Source organism: Oncorhynchus clarkii, unplaced genomic scaffold, assembly GCF_045791955.1.
Source record: "Oncorhynchus clarkii lewisi isolate Uvic-CL-2024 unplaced genomic scaffold, UVic_Ocla_1.0 unplaced_contig_483_pilon_pilon, whole genome shotgun sequence".
In the NCBI taxonomy this organism is placed as follows: Eukaryota; Metazoa; Chordata; class Actinopteri; order Salmoniformes; family Salmonidae; genus Oncorhynchus; species Oncorhynchus clarkii.
This window is the reverse complement of record NW_027260871.1, coordinates 114,045-134,730: the sequence shown is the minus strand read 5'-3', so window position 1 is coordinate 134,730 and position 20,686 is coordinate 114,045. Positions and strand designations below refer to the sequence as shown.

Sequence of the window (20,686 nt, the reverse complement as noted above, 5' to 3'; positions counted from 1 at the left end):
TACATGCCAGATGTACCTCACTAAGAGTTGATGTATTAAATGTGATACCATCTGAAAGGACAGGTTCTGAATAATGCTGTTATGTGTCTCTGAACAACACTACATCATATTCTGTATGAGTGATATTACCCCTGTTTCTACAGACTGTCTAGCTTTAGACTCTCTGAAGAGGACTGGGGATCACTGGCCTCCGTTCTCCAATCAGCAGACTCACATCTGAGAGAACTGGACCTGGACCTGAGGAACAGTGGACTGTCTGATGGTGTTGGGAGGGAACTCTTCACTGCTCTGAACCATCCACACTGTAAACTACAGACGCTGAGGTCAGTATCTACACTATAAACTACAGACACTGAGGTCAGTATCTACACTATAAACTACAGACACTGAGGTCAGTATCTACACTATAAACTACAGACACTGAGGTCAGTATCTACACTGTAAACTACAGACACTGAGGTCAATATCTACACTATAAACTACAGACACTGAGGTCAATATCTACACTATAAACTACAGACACTGAGGTCAGTATCTACACTATAAACTACAGACACTGAGGTCAGTATCTACACTGTAAACTACAGACACTGAGGTCAGTATCTACACTATAAACTACAGACACTGAGGTCAGTATCTACACTATAAACTACAGACACTGAGGTCAGTATCTACACTGTAAACTACAGACACTGAGGTCAATATCTACACTGTAAACTACAGACACTGAGGTCAATATCTACACTGTAAACTACAGACACTGAGGTCAGTATCTACACTGTAAACTAAAGACACTGAGGTCAGTATCTACACTGTAAACTACAGACACTGAGGTCAATATCTACACTGTAAACTACAGACACTGAGGTCAAAAACTACACTGTAAACTACAGACACCGAGGTCAGTATCTACACGGTAAACTACAGACACTGAGGTCAATATCTACACTGTAAACTACAGACACTGAGGTCAATAACTACACTGTAAACTACAGACACCGAGGTCAATATCTACACCCTAAACTACAGACACAGAGGTCAATATCTACACTGTAAACTACAGACACTGAGGTCAATATCTACACTGTAAACTACAGACACTGAGGTCAGTATCTACACTGTAAACTAAAGACACTGAGGTCAGTATCTACACTGTAAACTACAGACACTGAGGTCAATATCTACACTGTAAACTACAGACACTGAGGTCAATAACTACACTGTAAACTACAGACACCGAGGTCAGTATCTACACGGTAAACTACAGACCATGAGGTCAATATCTACACTGTAAACTACAGACACTGAAGTCAATATCTACACTGTAAACTACAGACACTGAGGTCAGTATCTACACTGTAAACTACAGACACTGAAGTCAATATCTACACTGTAAACTACAGACACTGAGGTCAGTATCTACACTGTAAACTACAGACACTGAGGTCAATATCTACACTGTAAACTACAGACACTGAGGTCAGTATCTACACTGTAAACTAAAGACACTGAGGTCAGTATCTACACTGTAAACTAAAGACACTGAGGTCAATATCTACACTGTAAACTAAAGACACTGAGGTCAGTATCTACACTGTAAACTACAGACACTGAGGTCAGTATCTACACTGTAAACTACAGACACTGAGGTCAGTATCTACATTGTAAACTACAGACACTGAGGTCAGTATCTACACTGTAAACTACAGACACTGAGGTCAGTATCTACACTGTAAACTACAGACACTGAGGTCAATATCTACACTGTAAACTACAGACACTGAGGTCAGTATCTACACTGTAAACTACAGACACTGAGGTCAGTATCTACACTGTAAACTACAGACACTGAGGTCAATATCTACACTGTAAACTACAGACACTGAGGTCAATATCTACACTGTAAACTACAGACACTGAGGTCAATAACTACACTGTAAACTACAGACACCGAGGTCAATATCTACACCCTAAACTACAGACACAGAGGTCAATATCTACACTGTAAACTACAGACACTGAGGTCAATATCTACACTGTAAACTACAGACACTGAGGTCAGTATCTACACTGTAAACTAAAGACACTGAGGTCAGTATCTACACTGTAAACTACAGACACTGAGGTCAATATCTACACTGTAAACTACAGACACTGAGGTCAATAACTACACTGTAAACTACAGACACCGAGGTCAATATCTACACTGTAAACTACAGACACTGAGGTCAATATCTACACTGTAAACTACAGACACTGAGGTCAGTATCTACACTGTAAACTAAAGACACTGAGGTCAGTATCTACACTGTAAACTACAGACACTGAGGTCAATATCTACACTGTAAACTACAGACACTGAGGTCAATAACTACACTGTAAACTACAGACACCGAGGTCAGTATCTACACGGTAAACTACAGACCATGAGGTCAATATCTACACTGTAAACTACAGACACTGAGGTCAATATCTACACTGTAAACTACAGACACTGAGGTCAGTATCTACACTGTAAACTACAGACACTGAGGTCAATATCTACACTGTAAACTACAGACACTGAGGTCAGTATCTACACTGTAAACTACAGACACTGAGGTCAGTATCTACACTGTAAACTACAGACACTGAGGTCAATATCTACACTGTAAACTACAGACACTGAGGTCAGTATCTACACTGTAAACTACAGACACTGAGGTCAGTATCTACACTGTAAACTACAGACACTGAGGTCAGTATCTACATTGTAAACTACAGACACTGAGGTCAGTATCTACACTGTAAACTACAGACACTGAGGTCAGTATCTACACTGTAAACTACAGACACTGATGTCAATATCTACACTGTAAACTACAGACACTGAGGTCAGTATCTACACTGTAAACTACAGACACTGAGGTCAGTATCTACACTGTAAACTACAGACACTGAGGTCAGTATCTACACTATAAACTACAGACACTGAGGTCAATATCTACAATGTAAACTACAGACACTGAGGTCAGTATCTACACGGTAAACTACAGACACTGAGGTCAATATCTACACTGTAAACTACATACACTGAGGTCAATATCTACACTGTAAACTACAGACACTGAGGTCAGTATCTACACTGTAAACTACAGACACTGAGGTCAGTATCTACACTGTAAACTACAGACACTGAGGTCAGTATCTACATTGTAAACTACAGACACTGAGGTCAGTATCTACACTGTAAACTACAGACACTGAGGTCAGTATCTACACTGTAAACTACAGACACTGATGTCAATATCTACACTGTAAACTACAGACACTGAGGTCAGTATCTACACTGTAAACTACAGACACTGAGGTCAGTATCTACACTGTAAACTACAGACACTGAGGTCAGTATCTACACTATAAACTACAGACACTGAGGTCAATATCTACAATGTAAACTACAGACACTTAGGTCAATATCTACACTGTAAACTACAGACACTGAGGTCAATATCTACACTGTAAACTACAGACACTGAGGTCAGTATCTACACTGTAAACTACAGACACTGAGGTCAGTATCTACACTGTAAACTACAGACACTGAGGTCAATATCTACACTGTAAACTACAGACACTGAGGTCAATATCTACACTGTAAACTACAGACACTGAAGTCAATATCTACACTGTAAACTACAGACACTGAGGTTAGTATCTACACTGTAAACTACAGACACTGAGGTCGATATCTACACTGTAAACTACAGACACTGAGGTCAGTATCTACACTGTAAACTACAGACACTGAGGTCAGTACTTTGGGAGGGTTTGTCACATGACCAGAACTCATTGATTGTTGGACAGTTTGTAAAGGTCAAATTGAGACGGAGGGCATATTCAGATATATTTATTCTTGATAATAATGGCTTTTACTTGGAAGCCTGGTCCAAAGATTCATATCTACTACAGGTACAACTGCATATTAACACTAGGAGACTAAAACTTGTGTTGTTCACTGCCCATAAAGACTTTCTTTGCCAAGAATGCATTGTAAACTACAGACACTGAGGTCAATAACTACACTGTAAACTACAGACACCGAGGTCAATATCTACACTGTAAACTACAGACACTGAGGTCAATATCTACACTGTAAACTACAGACACTGAGGTCAGTATCTACACTGTAAACTAAAGACACTGAGGTCAGTATCTACACTGTAAACTACAGACACTGAGGTCAATATCTACACTGTAAACTACAGACACTGAGGTCAATAACTACACTGTAAACTACAGACACCGAGGTCAGTATCTACACGGTAAACTACAGACCATGAGGTCAATATCTACACTGTAAACTACAGACACTGAAGTCAATATCTACACTGTAAACTACAGACACTGAGGTCAGTATCTACACTGTAAACTACAGACACTGAGGTCAATATCTACACTGTAAACTACAGACACTGAGGTCAGTATCTACACTGTAAACTAAAGACACTGAGGTCAGTATCTACACTGTAAACTACAGACACTGAGGTCAATATCTACACTGTAAACTAAAGACACTGAGGTCAGTATCTACACTGTAAACTACAGACACTGAGGTCAGTATCTACACTGCAAACTACAGACACTGAGGTCAGTATCTACATTGTAAACTACAGACACTGAGGTCAGTATCTACACTGTAAACTACAGACACTGAGGTCAGTATCTACACTGTAAACTACAGACACTGATGTCAATATCTACACTGTAAACTACAGACACTGAGGTCAGTATCTACACTGTAAACTACAGACACTGAGGTCAGTATCTACACTGTAAACTACAGACACTGAGGTCAGTATCTACACTATAAACTACAGACACTGAGGTCAATATCTACAATGTAAACTACAGACACTGAGGTCAGTATCTACACGGTAAACTACAGACACTGAGGTCAATATCTACACTGTAAACTACATACACTGAGGTCAATATCTACACTGTAAACTACAGACACTGAGGTCAGTATCTACACTGTAAACTACAGACACTGAGGTCAGTATCTACACTGTAAACTACAGACACTGAGGTCAGTATCTACATTGTAAACTACAGACACTGAGGTCAGTATCTACACTGTAAACTACAGACACTGAGGTCAGTATCTACACTGTAAACTACAGACACTGATGTCAATATCTACACTGTAAACTACAGACACTGAGGTCAGTATCTACACTGTAAACTACAGACACTGAGGTCAGTATCTACACTGTAAACTACAGACACTGAGGTCAGTATCTACACTATAAACTACAGACACTGAGGTCAATATCTACAATGTAAACTACAGACACTTAGGTCAATATCTACACTGTAAACTACAGACACTGAGGTCAATATCTACACTGTAAACTACAGACACTGAGGTCAGTATCTACACTGTAAACTACAGACACTGAGGTCAGTATCTACACTGTAAACTACAGACACTGAGGTCAATATCTACACTGTAAACTACAGACACTGAGGTCAATATCTACACTGTAAACTACAGACACTGAAGTCAATATCTACACTGTAAACTACAGACACTGAGGTCAGTATCTACACTGTAAACTACAGACACTGAGGTCGATATCTACACTGTAAACTACAGACACTGAGGTCAGTATCTACACTGTAAACTACAGACACTGAGGTCAGTACTTTGGGAGGGTTTGTCACATGACCAGAACTCATTGATTGTTGGACAGTTTGTAAAGGTCAAATTGAGACGGAGGGCATATTCAGATATATTTATTCTTGATAATAATGGCTTTTACTTGGAAGCCTGGTCCAAAGATTCATATCTACTACAGGTACAACTGCATATTAACACTAGGAGACTAAAACTTGTGTTGTTCACTGCCCATAAAGACTTTCTTTGCCAAGAATGCATTTACATTGATTAGCCTGATTTAATGGAATTGTTTGTTTTGTCTTTAATGTTTTCTCTAATGTTATTTTCAAAGTTGTTTACGTGTTACTCATCATGTTGCAATATATTATCCCCTTTAGGCTGAATGGATGTTCCCTGACAGAGGAAAGGTGTGAAGCATTGGCCTCAGTTCTCAGCTCAAACTCCTCTCACCTGAGAGAGCTGGATCTGAGTCACAATGACCTGCAGGATTCAGGAGTGAAGGTGCTCTCTGCAGGACTGGGGAATCCACACTGTCAACTAGAGAAACTGAGGTTGGTATTTAGAAACATACCTGCTCAATACAAAGATGATTTGTCAAATCACAACATCATTACAGTAGCCAGTAAGTCAGCTCAACCAATTAGGTAAATACTGGGTTAACTGGAGAATCCACATTGTAAACTAGAGAACCAGAGGTTAGTATTTAGAAACAGTATTGGTTTTATTGGAAATATGTATATACTGTGTATCAGCTATCACCACTAGAGGGCAGCAGTCCTGTTGTAAAATCATGATGAACTCTCTCTGCAGGCTGTCATTCTGTAGAGTCACAGAGGAAGGCTGTGCTTCTCTGGCTTCAGCTCTGGGGTCAAACCCCTCCCATCTGAGAGAACTGGACCTGAGCTTCAATCACCCAGGAGACTCTGGAGTGAAGCTGCTCTCTGCTAAACTGGAGGATCCACACTGTAGACTGGAGAAACTCAAGTTAGTACAGTTACTGTGAAAATGATATTGTTGTATACATACACAGACTGTGTTTCACTCACTCTGTCCGTTCCTCTGTCTCTCCCACAGTGTGGACCATACAGAAGAGATCTGGGTTAAACCACAGCTGATGACGAAATGTAAGGGTGTTAGTTATAAGGAATCCGTGTATTGACCAATACATTTGACAAACAGGCGTATAATTAAACACACACACACATTCCGACAAATTCGAACCAATTCCCTCTCCTCTAACTTGTCCTCTTGTCTGCAGATGCCTGTGATCTCACACTGGACCCAAACACAGCACACAGAAACCTCTCTCTGTCTGAGGGGAACAGAAGGGTGGAGAGGGTTAAAGAGGAGCAGCCGTATCCTGATCATCCAGAGAGATTTGATCACTATACCCAGGTGTTGTGTAGAGAGGGTCTGACTGGGCGCTGTTACTGGGAGGTAGAGTGCAGTGGGCTGGCTGACATTGGAGTGACATGTAAAGGCATCAGTAGAAAAGGAGATGGTTCTGCCAGTGAATTTGGATACAATAAGAAGTCCTGGCGTCTGATCTGCCGTGGGAATCATTACGGTGCCCTCCACAATAGTCAATATACTACAATACATGCTCCACACCTCATCAACCCTCCTCAACCCCAGAGAGACCAGTCCTCCTCCCCTCCACGCCTCATCAACCCTCCTCAACCCCAGAGAGACCAGTCCTCCTCCCCTCCACGCCTCGGAGTAGGAGTGTTTCTGGACTGGCTGGTCGGCACACTTTCCTTCTATGAGATCTACTCTGACACAATGACCCATGTGTACACATTCCAGACCACATTCACTGAGCCCCTCTACCCAGGGTTTAGTGTTTCTAATGAGGGCTCTTCAGTGACCCTGAGCCAGGTAGAGTAGTCTCCTATGTCCTGGAGGAACACCTGGGTCTCCATGGAAACACAGTCACACTCCTGTTCTAACCCAACCATGTGACATGATGGGGTGTTGTTGACTGTGATCATGACATCAGATTTGGACATTGTGACAGATACATGTTGTTGACAGTGATCATGACTTCAGATTTGGACATTGTAACAGATACATGTTGTTGACTGTGATCATGACATCAGATATGGACATTGTAACAAATACATGTTGTTGACTGTGATCATGACATCAGATATGGACATTGTAACAGATAAATGTTGTTGACTGTGATCATGACAGATATTCGTATTCACACCACTGAGTCAATACCTTGTAGAAGCACCGTTGGCAGCAATTACAGTTGTGAGTCGTTTTAGGTAAGTCTCTAAGAGCTTTGCACACCTGGATTGTACAATATTGGACCATTATTATTTGTTCAATTCTTCAAGTTCTGTCAAATTGTTTGTTCATCATTGTTAGACAGCTATTATCAAGCCTTGCCATAGATATTCAAGCGGATTTAAGTCAAAACTGTAATTAGGCCACTCAGGAACATTCAATGTCATCTTGGTAAGCAACTTTTTATCCTAAAAAATGTCTTAATCCTTGCTGATGACAAAGATACTCATAACATGATGCAGCCACCATCATGCTTGAAAATATGAAGAGTGCTACTCAGTGACGTGTTGTGGTGGATATGGCCTAAACATTATGCTTTGTGTTCTGGACAAAAAGTTCATTTCTTTGCCACATTTTATGCAGTATGTTTTTAGTGCCTTTGTTACAAACAGGATGCATGTTTTGGAATATTTTAATTCTGTACAGGCTTCCTTCGTTTCACTCTGTCATTTAGGTTCGTATTGTGGAGTAACTACAAAGTTGTTGATCCAATCTCGGTTTTCTCATATCACAACCATTCAACCATGTAGCTTGTTTAAAATCACCATTGTCCTCATGGTGAATTCCCTGAGCAGTTTCCTCCCTCTCTGGCAACTGAGTTAGGAAGGACGCCTGTATCTTTGTAGTGACTGGGTGTATTGATACACAATCCAAAGTGTAATTAGTAACTTCACCATAACTTGCTCATAGGGATATTCAGCGTCTGATTATTACACCCATCTACCAATCGGGGCCCTTCTTTGTGAGGCATTGGAAAAACCTCCCTGGTCTTTGTGGTTGAATCTGTGTTTGAAATTTACTGCTCGACTGAGGGACCTTACAGATAACTGAATGTGTGGGGTAGAGATGAGCAAGTCATTAAAATGTCATGTTAAACACTATTATTGTACACAGAGTGAGTCCATGCAACTTATTATGTGACTTGTTAAGCACATTTTTACTCCTGAACTTATTTAGGCTTGACATAACAAAGGGGTTGAATACTTATTGACTCATGACATTTCAGCTTTGAATTTTTTGTTAATAAAATAAAATCCCACAAACAAAAATCCACGTTGACATTATAGGGTATTGTGTGTAGATCGCTGACACAACAGATCAATTGAATCCATGTTAAATTCAGGCTGTTACGTAACAAAATGTGGAATAAGTCAAGGGGCGTGAATACTGTCTGAAGGCAACATATACAGCACAGGCCAACATATTGTATGTGTACTGTAGGCTACAATACGCTTGGTTTTTGTAACGAGCTCTTTACCTGCTCTTACATATGATTTGCATTGGATTGGTTAGGTTTAGGCTTTCTCCTGACTCCTAGATTCAATCTTTATAAATATTACAGTTTTAAATAATAACTTTGTGTCATAGACTACAATTAGAGCCTATACTGTCTGATTACCACTATGCCAATGTGAAAGTGTAGATTTGTTGGTTTGATTCAAATAAGAGAGAGAGAGAGAGAGAGAGAGAGAGAGAGAGAGAGAGAGAGAGAGAGAGAGAGAGAGAGAGAGAGAGAGAGAGAGAGAGAGAGAGAGAGAGAGAGAGAGAGAGAGAGAGAGAGAGAGAGCGAGACAGAGCTAGACGAGGCCGCGTTTAACGGAAATCGGTGCCATTGAGAAACAGTGCGTACGTTACTTTCCGCTATCACGCTAGGGTATTAACGATTCCATACATTCGATCGTCGGTCATATCAACTCTATTCGGTCGTGAGGTTTATGGAGCATCACGGACGATCAGGTCTAGATTCTTTAAATGCTCTGGATAATATCTATCCGTGTGTAATCTTGGAGCCCTCCGCATTCCAGTCTAGGGAGAGGAAGGATGCTGTAGCCTACCAAGCTATGCGCTACTGAAGTGTTTTACATTGGCCAATAGCCCAGCCTCATCAGTGCGACTGCATTTTGACTGGACTCGACGATACATCATATAATATAATATGACTTCCATTTGCTATGTGTTATATCTGTACGTTTCTATTTGTCATCCAACTGGACTATCCTGTAGAATAGGCTACAGTCATCGCCATAGGAACCCGAGGGAGATATCATTATAATAAGCTACTTTAGTGCAACAGCGGGAAAGACGGTCGAGTCCTATTAGGTGAGATTGAGCGTATGTGTGACGCTAAAGTGGCGTGTGTTTCCTCATGTGGAGTGCTTTTCGTCGAGGAGGATACGCTCGCGTTGTCGGATAATTCCCACGTCAAGGATCGGTTGACTCCCTTCTTTATTCCATCTCGCTCTCACACACACGGTGCGCGTGGCCTCGCCCGGGAGCAACCGGGTCGCCTATTACACGGGCTTATTTTTACTGCATCGGCAAGAAGGAGAGGGAGAGAGAACCGAGGATAAAACAACGGGAGGGAAGGATTGGGGGACCGGAGGAGAGAAGAGGAGAGGCGGGATGAAGGAGGAGACGCAGTGAACGACAGAGGAGGAGGAGGGAGACTCGAGCGTTCGAGGTAAGCGGGAATAATGGCGACGGTAGGGTACATGTATGAAGAACGGTTTGGTCTGTACAATCACACACAAACACACACCCACACATATACCACTTAGGCTACGGTTTGGCCTGTCAATATGGCGCATGCATGTACACTCCTTGTGTGTGTGTGTGTGTGTGTGTGTGTGTGTGTGTGTGTGTGTGTGTGTGTGTGTGTGTGTGTGTGTGTGTGTGTGTGTGTCATACACATGTTGACTAGTGGCGTCTCCTGCTGTGTGTGAGTTGTTTTAATGCACCATGGAACACTCCAACAGGCATTTAGAATCTCTCCCTCTTTCTCTCCTCTGAGAAACAGACAGTAGGATGATGAATGTGATAGTAGGGGGTTTGCTTACTGACAGGCTGTCTCACTGAGTGGTGAGTCACTCACATTCCAGTTCTAATCACATTTCAAATCAATGTGTGTGTGTGTGTTCGTGCATGCGTGTGTGTTTCTACATATGTTGTGTGTCTGTGCGTGCTCGTGTGTGTGTGATGATTGTGTTCCAAGTCTTTGAAGAGTGTCTTATTTTTGTCTGTCTCTGTTTGTCTCTCCTCTGTGTTGGTATTCTGTAGGGAGTGTGTGTGTGTGTGTGTGTGTGTGTGTGTGTGTGTGTGTGTGTGTGTGTGTGTGTGTGTGTGTGTGTCTGTGTGTGTGTGTGTGTGTGCGTGCGTGCGTGCGTGCGTGCGTGTGTGTGTGTCAGTATGTTTTGACTGGGGACTATGATGGTGGAAAGAGGGATCACGGGGGAGAAGTCAAGACCAGTGGACAAAGAGATTATAAACAGAATGTAAAGTGGAGGTGGGCTGGAAAGAGAGAGGGAGAGAAAGAGAGAGAGAGCTGTGGTGACCTACATGCCAGAACTGGACAAGAACCTGACACTCTTAGCACTCAGGGGGACAAAACATCTACCTGGAGGAGACAGCATTCCCTCCAAAATATTTCCCTGTAGACACAACTATGACAAAACGGGTCTCAATTCCTGTAGCTCTGTCGCACGCTGGGTCTATACATAGTCAATGGTTGGCTTCGAGGGGAGTTTTACGGTAGGCACACCTACAGCTCATCCCTTGGCAGTAGTACTGTAGATTACTGTATCACTGACCTCAACCCAGAGTCTCTCAGACCGTTCACTATCAGCCTACTGACACCCCTGTCAGATCACAGCAAAAACACAGTCCACTTCAAAGGAGCAATACTCAATCATGAGGCATCAAAGCCAAAGGACTTCGATAATATTAAGAAATGCTATAGATGGAAGGAATGTAGTGTGGAAACCTACCAAAAAACTATTAGGCAACAATAAATTCAATCCCATTTAGACAACTTCCTGGAGAAAACGTTTTACTGTAATAGTGAAGGTGTAAACTTGGCAGTAGAAAACCTGAACTGTATAGTTGACCTCTCGGCTTCCCTTCCTTCAAATCTATACATTTATATCATATCATATGTTCAAATCTATACATTTATATCATATCACATCATATATTCAAATCTATACATTTATATCATATCATATATTCAAATCTATACATTTCAAGCCGACAACCGAAGAAAATGAACAACAATAACAAATGGTTTGATGAAGAATGAAAAACCTAAGAAAGAAATTGAGAAACCTATCCAACCAAAAACACAGAGACCCAGAAAACCTGAGCCTACGCCTTCACTATGGTGAATCACTAAAACAATACAGAAAACCTGAGTCTACGCCTTCACTATGGTGAATCACTAAAACAATATAGAAAACCTGAGTCTACTCCTTCACTATGGTGAATCACTAAAACAATACAGAAAACCTGAGTCTACGCCTTCACTATGGTGAATCACTAAAACAATACAGAAAACCTGAGTCTACGCCTTCACTATGGTGAATCACTAAAACAATACAGAAAACCTGAGCCTTCGCCTTCACTATGGTGAATCACTAAAACAATACAGAAATACACTACGGAAAAAGAAGGAACAGCATGTCAGAAATCAGCTCAATGTAATTGAAGAATCCAAGTAATCGAACCACTTCTGGGAAAATTGGAAAACACTAAACAAACAACACGAAGAGTTATCTATCGGATAAACCACTTCTCCAATCTGGCTCTATAACAAAGAATAAACAGCAACAACATATACATGATCAAATACAATTCTTAGAATCAACTACTAAACACTACCAGAACCCACTGGATGATCCAATTACATGGATTGAACTACAAGACAACATTCAAATCCTCCAACGCTAAAAGGCCTGTGGTGTTAATGGTATCCTCAATGAAATGATAAAATACACAGACCACAAATTCCAATTGGCTATACTTAAACTCTTTAGCATCATCCTCAGCTCTGGCCTATTCCCCAATATTTGGAACCAAGGACTGATCACCCCAACCCACAAAGGTGGAGACAAATTTGACCTCAATAACTACCATTGTTATGATATTGTGTCTAGATGTAGGTGAAGGAGTGAAACGCAAGAGAGCAGAGATGTCCGAGTAGCGGTTTTTAACAGGCAAGTCCACAAAACATAAAGGTCAGGTACAATACCAAAATAAACTCGACAAAAGAGAAACCAGTTACTCACGGAAGGAGGAAAAAACACCGCTCCTAGAACTGAAACACACTCGGTATAATACATGAAAATACACAGGCACAACCTCAACAAGCAACATAAAACAAACAATCCCGCGCAAACCTAAGCAGGTAACAGGGGTAATTATACACACAGAAATTCAAGCAAATGAAACCAGGTGTGAAAGAACCCAAGACAAAACTAAGGGAAAAAGGATTGTTGATGGCTAGTAGGCCGGCGACGCCGAGCACCGAGCGCCGAGCGCCGAGCGCCGAGCGCCGAGCGCCGATCACCGAGCACCGAGCACCGAGCACCGCCCGAACAGGGAGAGGAACCACCTTCGGTGGAAGTCCTGACAACCGTGGCATTTGCGTCAATAGCAACCTTGGGAAAATCCGCTTCAATATCATTAACAACAGACTTGTAGGTCAAACAAAAAACTATACGTACCTCGGCCTAAACATCAGCGCCACAGGTAACTTCCACAAAGCTGTGAATGATCTGAGAAACAAGGCAAGAAGGGCCTACTACGACATTAAAAGGAACATCAAATTCGACGTACCAATTAGGATCTGGCTAAAAATACTTGATTCAGTTATAAAAACCCATTTCCCTTCATGGTTGTGAGGTCTGGGGTCCGCTCACCAACCAAGAATTCACAAAATGGGACAAACACCAAGTTGACACTCTGCAAGCAGAATTCTGGAAAAACAGAACTGGAAAAACAGAACTTGTACAATCTGCTAATTATCAAAAGTTTGTTGTGCCAGCTCAGCGCTCCTGGTCTCCAGTACGCCTCCTCGGACCAGGATATCCTGCGCCGGCCATACGTACTGTGTCTCCAGTACGCCTCCTCGGACCAGGATATCCTGCGCCGCCGGCCATATGTACTGTGTCTCCAGTACGCCTCCTCAGCCCAGGATATCCTGCGCCGGCCATATGTACTGTGTCTCCAGTGCGCCACCACAGCCCAGTACGAGTGGGTTCTTCGTCCCGCACCAGAGCCACCACCAAATATGGTGGATCCGAGAGCCGAGCGGGTTCTTCGTCCCGCACCAGAGCCACCACCAAATATGGTGGATCCGAGAGCCGAGCGGGTTCTTCGTCCCGCACTAGAGCCACCACCAAATATGGTGGATCCGAGAGCCGAGCGGGTTCTTCGTCCCGCACCAGAGCCACCACCAAATATGGTGGATCCGAGAGCCGAGTGGGTACTTTGTCCTGCACCAGAGCCGCCCCCAATGTTGGTGGATCCGAGAGCCGAGTGGGTACTTTGTCCTGCCACCACCGACACTAGACACCCCCTCTAACCCTCAGATTTTGAGGGGGGTACTGTCACGTCCTGACCATAGAAAGCCTTTATTTTCTATGGTAGAGGTCAGGGCGTGACTAGGGGGGTTAGTCTAGTTTATATTTTCTATGTGGGGTTCTAGGTTGTTTTTTCTATGTTGGGATTTTTTGGTATGATTCCCAATTAGAGGCAGCTGGCTATCGTTGTCTCTAATTGGGGATCATACTTAAGTAGCATTTTTTCCACCTGTGGGTCATGGGATATTGTTAATGTTTAGTTGCTTGTTTGCACTGCGTTGTCGTCACGGTTCGTTTATTCTTTATTTGTTTTGTATTTACTTAAGTTTCACTTTCATTAAAATATGTGGAACTCACAGTACGCTGCATCTTGGTCCGACCATCATTATTACGAACATCGTGACAACGCGGCTTTAACATTTTTTTATTGTGTGGTGGAGCTGCATAAGTGTTGCTCTCCACTTTCCGGAGGATCAAGTTTTGAAATCAGTGGAATTAAAGTATGACAGCTAAAGAGATGGAGAAAACACCTGTCTCCGGATTACATCTTCAAACTAAGGGGCAATCGTGGCATGGCATTCCTGACAGGGAGACGCGTCCGTCATGCATGATGATTTATGTATCCAGATAAGATAGTCTAGCGTTAGCTAGCTACATTTTCAGATATTACACGTTTCTAATTTGGACAGAAAGTGGTTTCATTTCAAACTCCTGTTAGCTGGCTGGCTCCCTAGCTGACATTATTTGTTTCCCAGAGCCGTTTGCTTTTCTAGTTAGAGTCCAATGTTAGCTAGCTAACACTGGACCTGGTTGGTTAGCTCCCAGCACTGTGGCATTGTTGACACTTTGTTCATTGTTGTTTAACTAGCTAACTAATGTTAGCTGGCTGGCTCATTAGCTAATGTTTTGTACAACACCCGTTGAATATGGCAGGTGTCAGTAAATGTCTGCAAAAAAACGTAATGAAATTGTTACCAGCGGAGCTGGTTAGGCTGTTTTCATGTTATCCCAGAGGTAAACAAATCATTGGCCAGTTCGTCAAGTGTGTTCTCCGAGTGCGAAACAAGATGGGTGGGGCTACATCTTAAGAGGGTGTGAACGAGGCTGAATGGGTGTAGACAAAGAAGCGCTCTTCACTAGATACCAAAACATTCAAAGGCGATTTTCTCAAAAGTGAGTTTACAAGTTGATCAACTTTCAAAGCATAATGACTTCCCCATTGTTCCACAAATGCAGTGTATAATATACCATTATGTAGCTCTGAGTCTCCACCTTTATCCAATGTAAAACACACCATTTCACATTCTGCTTCTGAAGACCAGGTGGTGAGTCACAAATCATGACAAAACAAAAAGATAATTACTTGACACATTGGAAAGAATTAACAACAACAAAAAGATCAAACTAGAATGCTATTTGGCCCTAAACAGAGAGTAAACAGTGGCAGAATACCTGACCACTGTGACTGACCCAAACTTAAGGAAAGCTTTGACTATGTACAGACTCAGTGAGCATAGCCTTGCTATTGAGAAAGGCCGCCGTAGGCAGACATGGCTCTCAAGAGAAGACAGGCTATGTGCTCACTGCCCACAAAATGAGGTGGAAACTGAGCTGCACTTCCTAACCTCCTGCCCAATGTATGACCATATTAGAGACACATATTTCCCTCAGATTACACAGATCCACAAAGATTTAGAAAACAAATTAAATTTTGATAAACTCCCATATCTACTGGGTGAAATTCCACAGTGTGCCATCACAGCAGCAAGATTTGGGACCTGTTGCCACAAGAAAAGGGCAACCAGTAAAGAACAAACACCATTGTAAATACAACCCATATTTATGTTTATTTATTTTCCCTTTTGTACTTTAACTATTTGCACATCGTTACAACACTGTATATATACATAATATGACATTTGTTGCTTTGGCAAAGTTAACAAATGTTTCACATGTCAATAAATTGAATTGAGTGAGAGAGAGAGTGTGAGAGTGAGAGAGAGACAGACAGACAGACAGACACAGAGAAACAGAGAGAGAGAGATGTATAAAGATATAGAGAGGGGAGAGACAGAAAAGGAGGGAGAAGAATGAAATGGAATACAGACAGGTGATGTGAGAGGAAGAGAGACATACTTGGATGGGGAAGAAAGAGAAAAGGAAGATGAAGAGAAGATGGAGAGATACTATAGGTGGAGAGGTGAGGATGAGAAGAGAAGATGTAGAGATACTATAGGTGGAGAGGTGAGGATAAGAAGAGGGAGAGATACTATAGGTGGAGAGGTGAGGAAGAGAAGAGAAGAGGGAGAGATACTATAGGTGGAGAGGTGAGGATGAGAAGAGAAGAGGGAGAGAAACTATAGGTGGAGAGGTGAGGAAGAGAAGATGGAGAGATACTATAGGTGGAGAGGAAGAGAAGAGAAGAGAAGAGAGAGAGATACTATAGGTGGAGAGGTGAGGAAGAGAAGAGAAGATGGAGAGATACTATAGGTGGAGAGGTGAGGAAGAGAAGAGAAGAGGGAGAGAAACTATAGGTGGAGAGGTGAGGAAGAGAAGATGGAGAGATACTATAGGTGGAGAGGTGAGGAAGAGAAGAGACGAGAAGAGGGAGAGATACTATAGGTGGAGAGGTGAGGAAGAGAAGAGAAGAGGGAGAGAAACTATAGGTGTAGAGGTGAGGAAGAGAAGAGGGAGAGATACTATAGGTGGAGAGGTGAGGAAGAGAAGAGAAGAGGGAGAGATACTATAGGTGGTGAGGAAGAGAAGAGAAGATGGAGAGATACTATAGGTGGAGAGGTGAGGAAGAGAAGAGACGAGAAGAGGGAGAGATACTATAGGTGGAGAGGTGAGGAAGAGAAGAGGGAGAGATACTATAGGTGGAGAGGTGAGGAAAAGAAGAGAAGATGGAGAGATACTATAGGTGGATAGGTGAGGAAGAGAAGATGGAGAGATACTATAGGTGGAGAGGTGAGGATGAGAAGATGGAGAGATACTGTAGGTGGAGAGGTGAGGAAGAGAAGAGAAGATGGAGAGATACTATAGGTGGAGAGGTGAGGAAGAGAAGATGGAGAGATACTATAGGTGGAGAGGTGAGGAAGAGAAGAGAAGATGGAGAGATACGATAGGTGGAGAGGTGAGGAAGAGAAGAGAAGATGGAGAGATACTATAGGTGGAGAGGTGAGGAAGAGAAGAGTAGAGGGAGAGATACTATAGGTGGAGAGGTGAGGAAGAGAAGAGAAGAGGGAGAGATACTATAGGTGGAGAGGTGAGGAAGAGAAGATGGAGAGATACGATAGGTGGAGAGGTGAGGAAGAGAAGAGAAGATGGAGAGATACGATAGGTGGAGAGGTGAGGATGAGAAGGGATAGGGATAGTAAGAAATAGATGGAGAGAGAAAGGCAGAAGTGTGTGTGTGTCTGTCACAGGAAAACAAAGCAAATCTAACCAGTACACCATTCATTTACATTACCCACCAGATACAAACATCTAATTTTCATACACACACACACACACACACACACACACACACACACACACACACACACACACACACACACACACACACACACACACACACACACACACACACACACACACACACACACACACACTGCTTATTTGGTTGGGTCTTATACAGTCTGCAATGGAAATCAGGCAGGAAAATAAGACCTGTAGGGTCCCCTTATACCACTATTTACATATGTACCTACAATACACACACACACACATAGACACGCACTGACTCACTAACATACACACGCACTCACACTCACGCACATACACGCACGCTCACTCACTGACACACACACACAGTCTCTCTCTCTTCCAGCATGTCTTTGTGTCCCTTTATTGTGTCCTAATGTCCTTCATCCTGAGGCTAGTCTCCTTCTCTCTCTCCCTCCCACTCTCTTCCCTTCCCCTCTCCTTCTCCCTTCCCCTCTCCTTCTCCCTTCCCCTCTCCTTCTCCCTTCGTCTCTCCTTCTCCCTTCGTCTCTCCTTCTCCCTTCCCCTCTCCTTCTCCCTTCCTCTCTCCTTCTCCCTTCCCCTCTCCTTCTCCCTTCCCCTCTCCTTCTCCCTTCCCCTCTCAAATCAAATCAAATCAAATGTATTTATATAGCCCTTTGTACATCAGCTGATATATCAAAGTGCTGTACAGAAACCCAGCCTAAAACCCCAAACAGCAATCAATGCAGGTGAAAGGCCCAACCCTAGGAAGAAACCGAGAGAGGAACCAGGCTATGAGGGGTGGCCAGTCCTCTTCTGACTGTGCCGGGTGGAGATTATAACAGAACATGGCCAAGATGTTCAAATGTTCATAAATGACCAACATGGTCAAATAATAATAATCACAGTAGGTGCAGGGTGCAGCAAGTCAGCACCTCAGGAGTAAATGTCAGTTGGCTTTTCATAGCCGATCATTAAAAGTATCTCTACCACTCCTGGTGTCTCTAGAGAGTTGAAAACAACAGGTCTGGGACAGGTAGCACATCCGGTGAACAGGTCAGGATTCCATAGCCGCAGGCAGAACAGTTGCAACTGGAGCAGCAGCACGGCCAGGTGGACTGGGGACAGCAAGGAGTCATCATGCCAGGTAGTCCTGAGGCATGGTCCTAGGGCTCACGTCCTCTGAGAGAAAGAGAAAAAGAGAGAATTAGAGAGAGCATACTTAAATTCACACAGGACACCGGATAAGACAGGAGAAGTACTCCAGATATAACAAACTGACCCTAGCCCCCCTACACATAAACTTCTGCAGCATAAATACTAGAGGCTGAGACAGGAGGGGTCAGGAGACACTGTGGCCCCATCCGATGATACCCCCGGCCAAACAGGAAGGATATAACCCCACCCACTTTGCCAAAGCACAGCCCCCACACCACTAGAGGGATAGCTTCAACCACCAACTTACCATCCTGAGACAAGGCCGAGTATAGCCAACAAAGATCTCCGCCACGGCACAACCCAAGGGGGGCGCAAACCCAGACAGGAAGATCACGTCAGTGACTCAACCACCTCAAGTGACGCACCCCTCCTAGGGACGGCATGAAAGAGCACCAGTAAGCGAGTTACTCAGCCCCTGTAATAGGGTTAGAGGCAGAGAATCCCAGGGGAACCGGCCAGGCAGAGACAGCAAGGGCGGTTCGTTGCTCCAGAGCCTTTCCGTTCACCTTCACACTCCTGGGCCAGACTACACTCAATCATATGACCCACTGAAGAGACGAGTCTTCAGTAAAGACTTAAAGGTTGAGACCGAGTTTGCGTCTCTCACATGGGTAGGCAGACCATTCCATAAAAATGGAGCTCTATAGGAGAAAGCCCTGCCTCCAGCTGTTTGCTTAGAAATTCTAGGGACAATTAGGAGGCCTGCGTCTTGTGACCGTGTACGTGTAGGTATGTACGGCAGGACCAAATTAGAGAGATAGGTAGGAGCAAGCCCATGTAATGCTTTGTAGGTTAGCCGTAAAACCTTGAAATCAGCCCTTGACTTAACAGGAAGCCAGTGTAGGGAGGCTAGCACTGGAGTAATATGATACATTTTTGGGGTTCTAGTCAGGATTCTAGCAGCCGTATTTAGCACTAACTGAAGTTTATTTAGTGCTTTATCCGGGTAGCCGGAAAGTAGAGCATTGCGGTAGTCTAACCTAGAAGTATCAAAAGCATGGATTCATTTTTCTGCATATTTTTTGGACAGAAAGTTTCTGATTTTTGCAATGTTACGTAGATGCAAAAAAGCTGTCCTTGCAACAGTATTGATATGTTCGTCAAAAGAGAGATCAGGGTCCAGAGTAATGCTGAGGTCCTTCACAGTTTTATTTGAGACGACTGTACAACCATCAAGATTAATTGTCAGATTCAACAGAAGATCTCTTTGTTTCTTGGGACCTAGAACAAGCATCTCTGTTTTGTTCGAGTTTAAAAGTAGAACGTTTGCAGCCATCCACTTCCTTATGTCTGAAACACAGGCTTCTAGCAAGGGCAATTTTGGGGCTTCACCATGTTTCATTGAAATGTACAGCTGTGTGTCTTCCGCATAGCAGTGAAAGTTAACATGATGTTTTTGAATGACATAACCAAGAGGTAAAATAGATAGTGAAAACAATAGTGATCCTAAAACGGAACCTTGAGGAACACCGAAATTTACAGTTGATTTGTCAGAGTACAAACCATTCACAGAGACAAACTGATATCTTTCCGACAGATAAGATCTAACAAACTGATATCTTTCCGACAGATAAGATCTAAACCAGGCCACAACTTGTCCATGTAGACCAATTTGCGTTTCAAATCTCTCCAGAAAAAGTGGTGATCGATGGTATCAAAAGCAACACTAAGGTCTAGCAGGAGGACAGATGCAAAGCCTCGGTCTGAT

At 42.9% G+C, this 20,686-nt stretch overlaps 2 protein-coding genes across 5 annotated transcripts in view; both read left to right on the top strand.

The window, feature by feature from the left end:
- Window positions 1-8,949, top strand: part of LOC139402027 (NACHT, LRR and PYD domains-containing protein 3-like) — a 30,957-nt gene extending 22,008 nt beyond the window's left edge. For all 4 annotated transcript variants that reach the window (XM_071146075.1, XM_071146076.1, XM_071146077.1 and 1 more), the window contains 5 exons: window positions 144-323; window positions 6,043-6,216; window positions 6,476-6,649; window positions 6,740-6,789; window positions 6,924-8,949. In XM_071146075.1, the coding sequence (XP_071002176.1) occupies window positions 144-323; window positions 6,043-6,216; window positions 6,476-6,649; window positions 6,740-6,789; window positions 6,924-7,552 (1,207 nt within the window). In that variant the 3' untranslated portion in view covers window positions 7,553-8,949. The remainder of the gene's footprint in view (window positions 1-143; window positions 324-6,042; window positions 6,217-6,475; window positions 6,650-6,739; window positions 6,790-6,923) is intronic.
- Window positions 8,950-10,123: 1,174 nt separating this feature from the next.
- LOC139402029 (adhesion G protein-coupled receptor L1-like) overlaps window positions 10,124-20,686 on the top strand; it is a 78,224-nt gene continuing 67,661 nt past the window's right edge. Inside the window, exon 1 of the mRNA XM_071146080.1 lies at window positions 10,124-10,421. The gene's annotated coding sequence lies outside the window, so the exon portion shown is untranslated. The remainder of the gene's footprint in view (window positions 10,422-20,686) is intronic.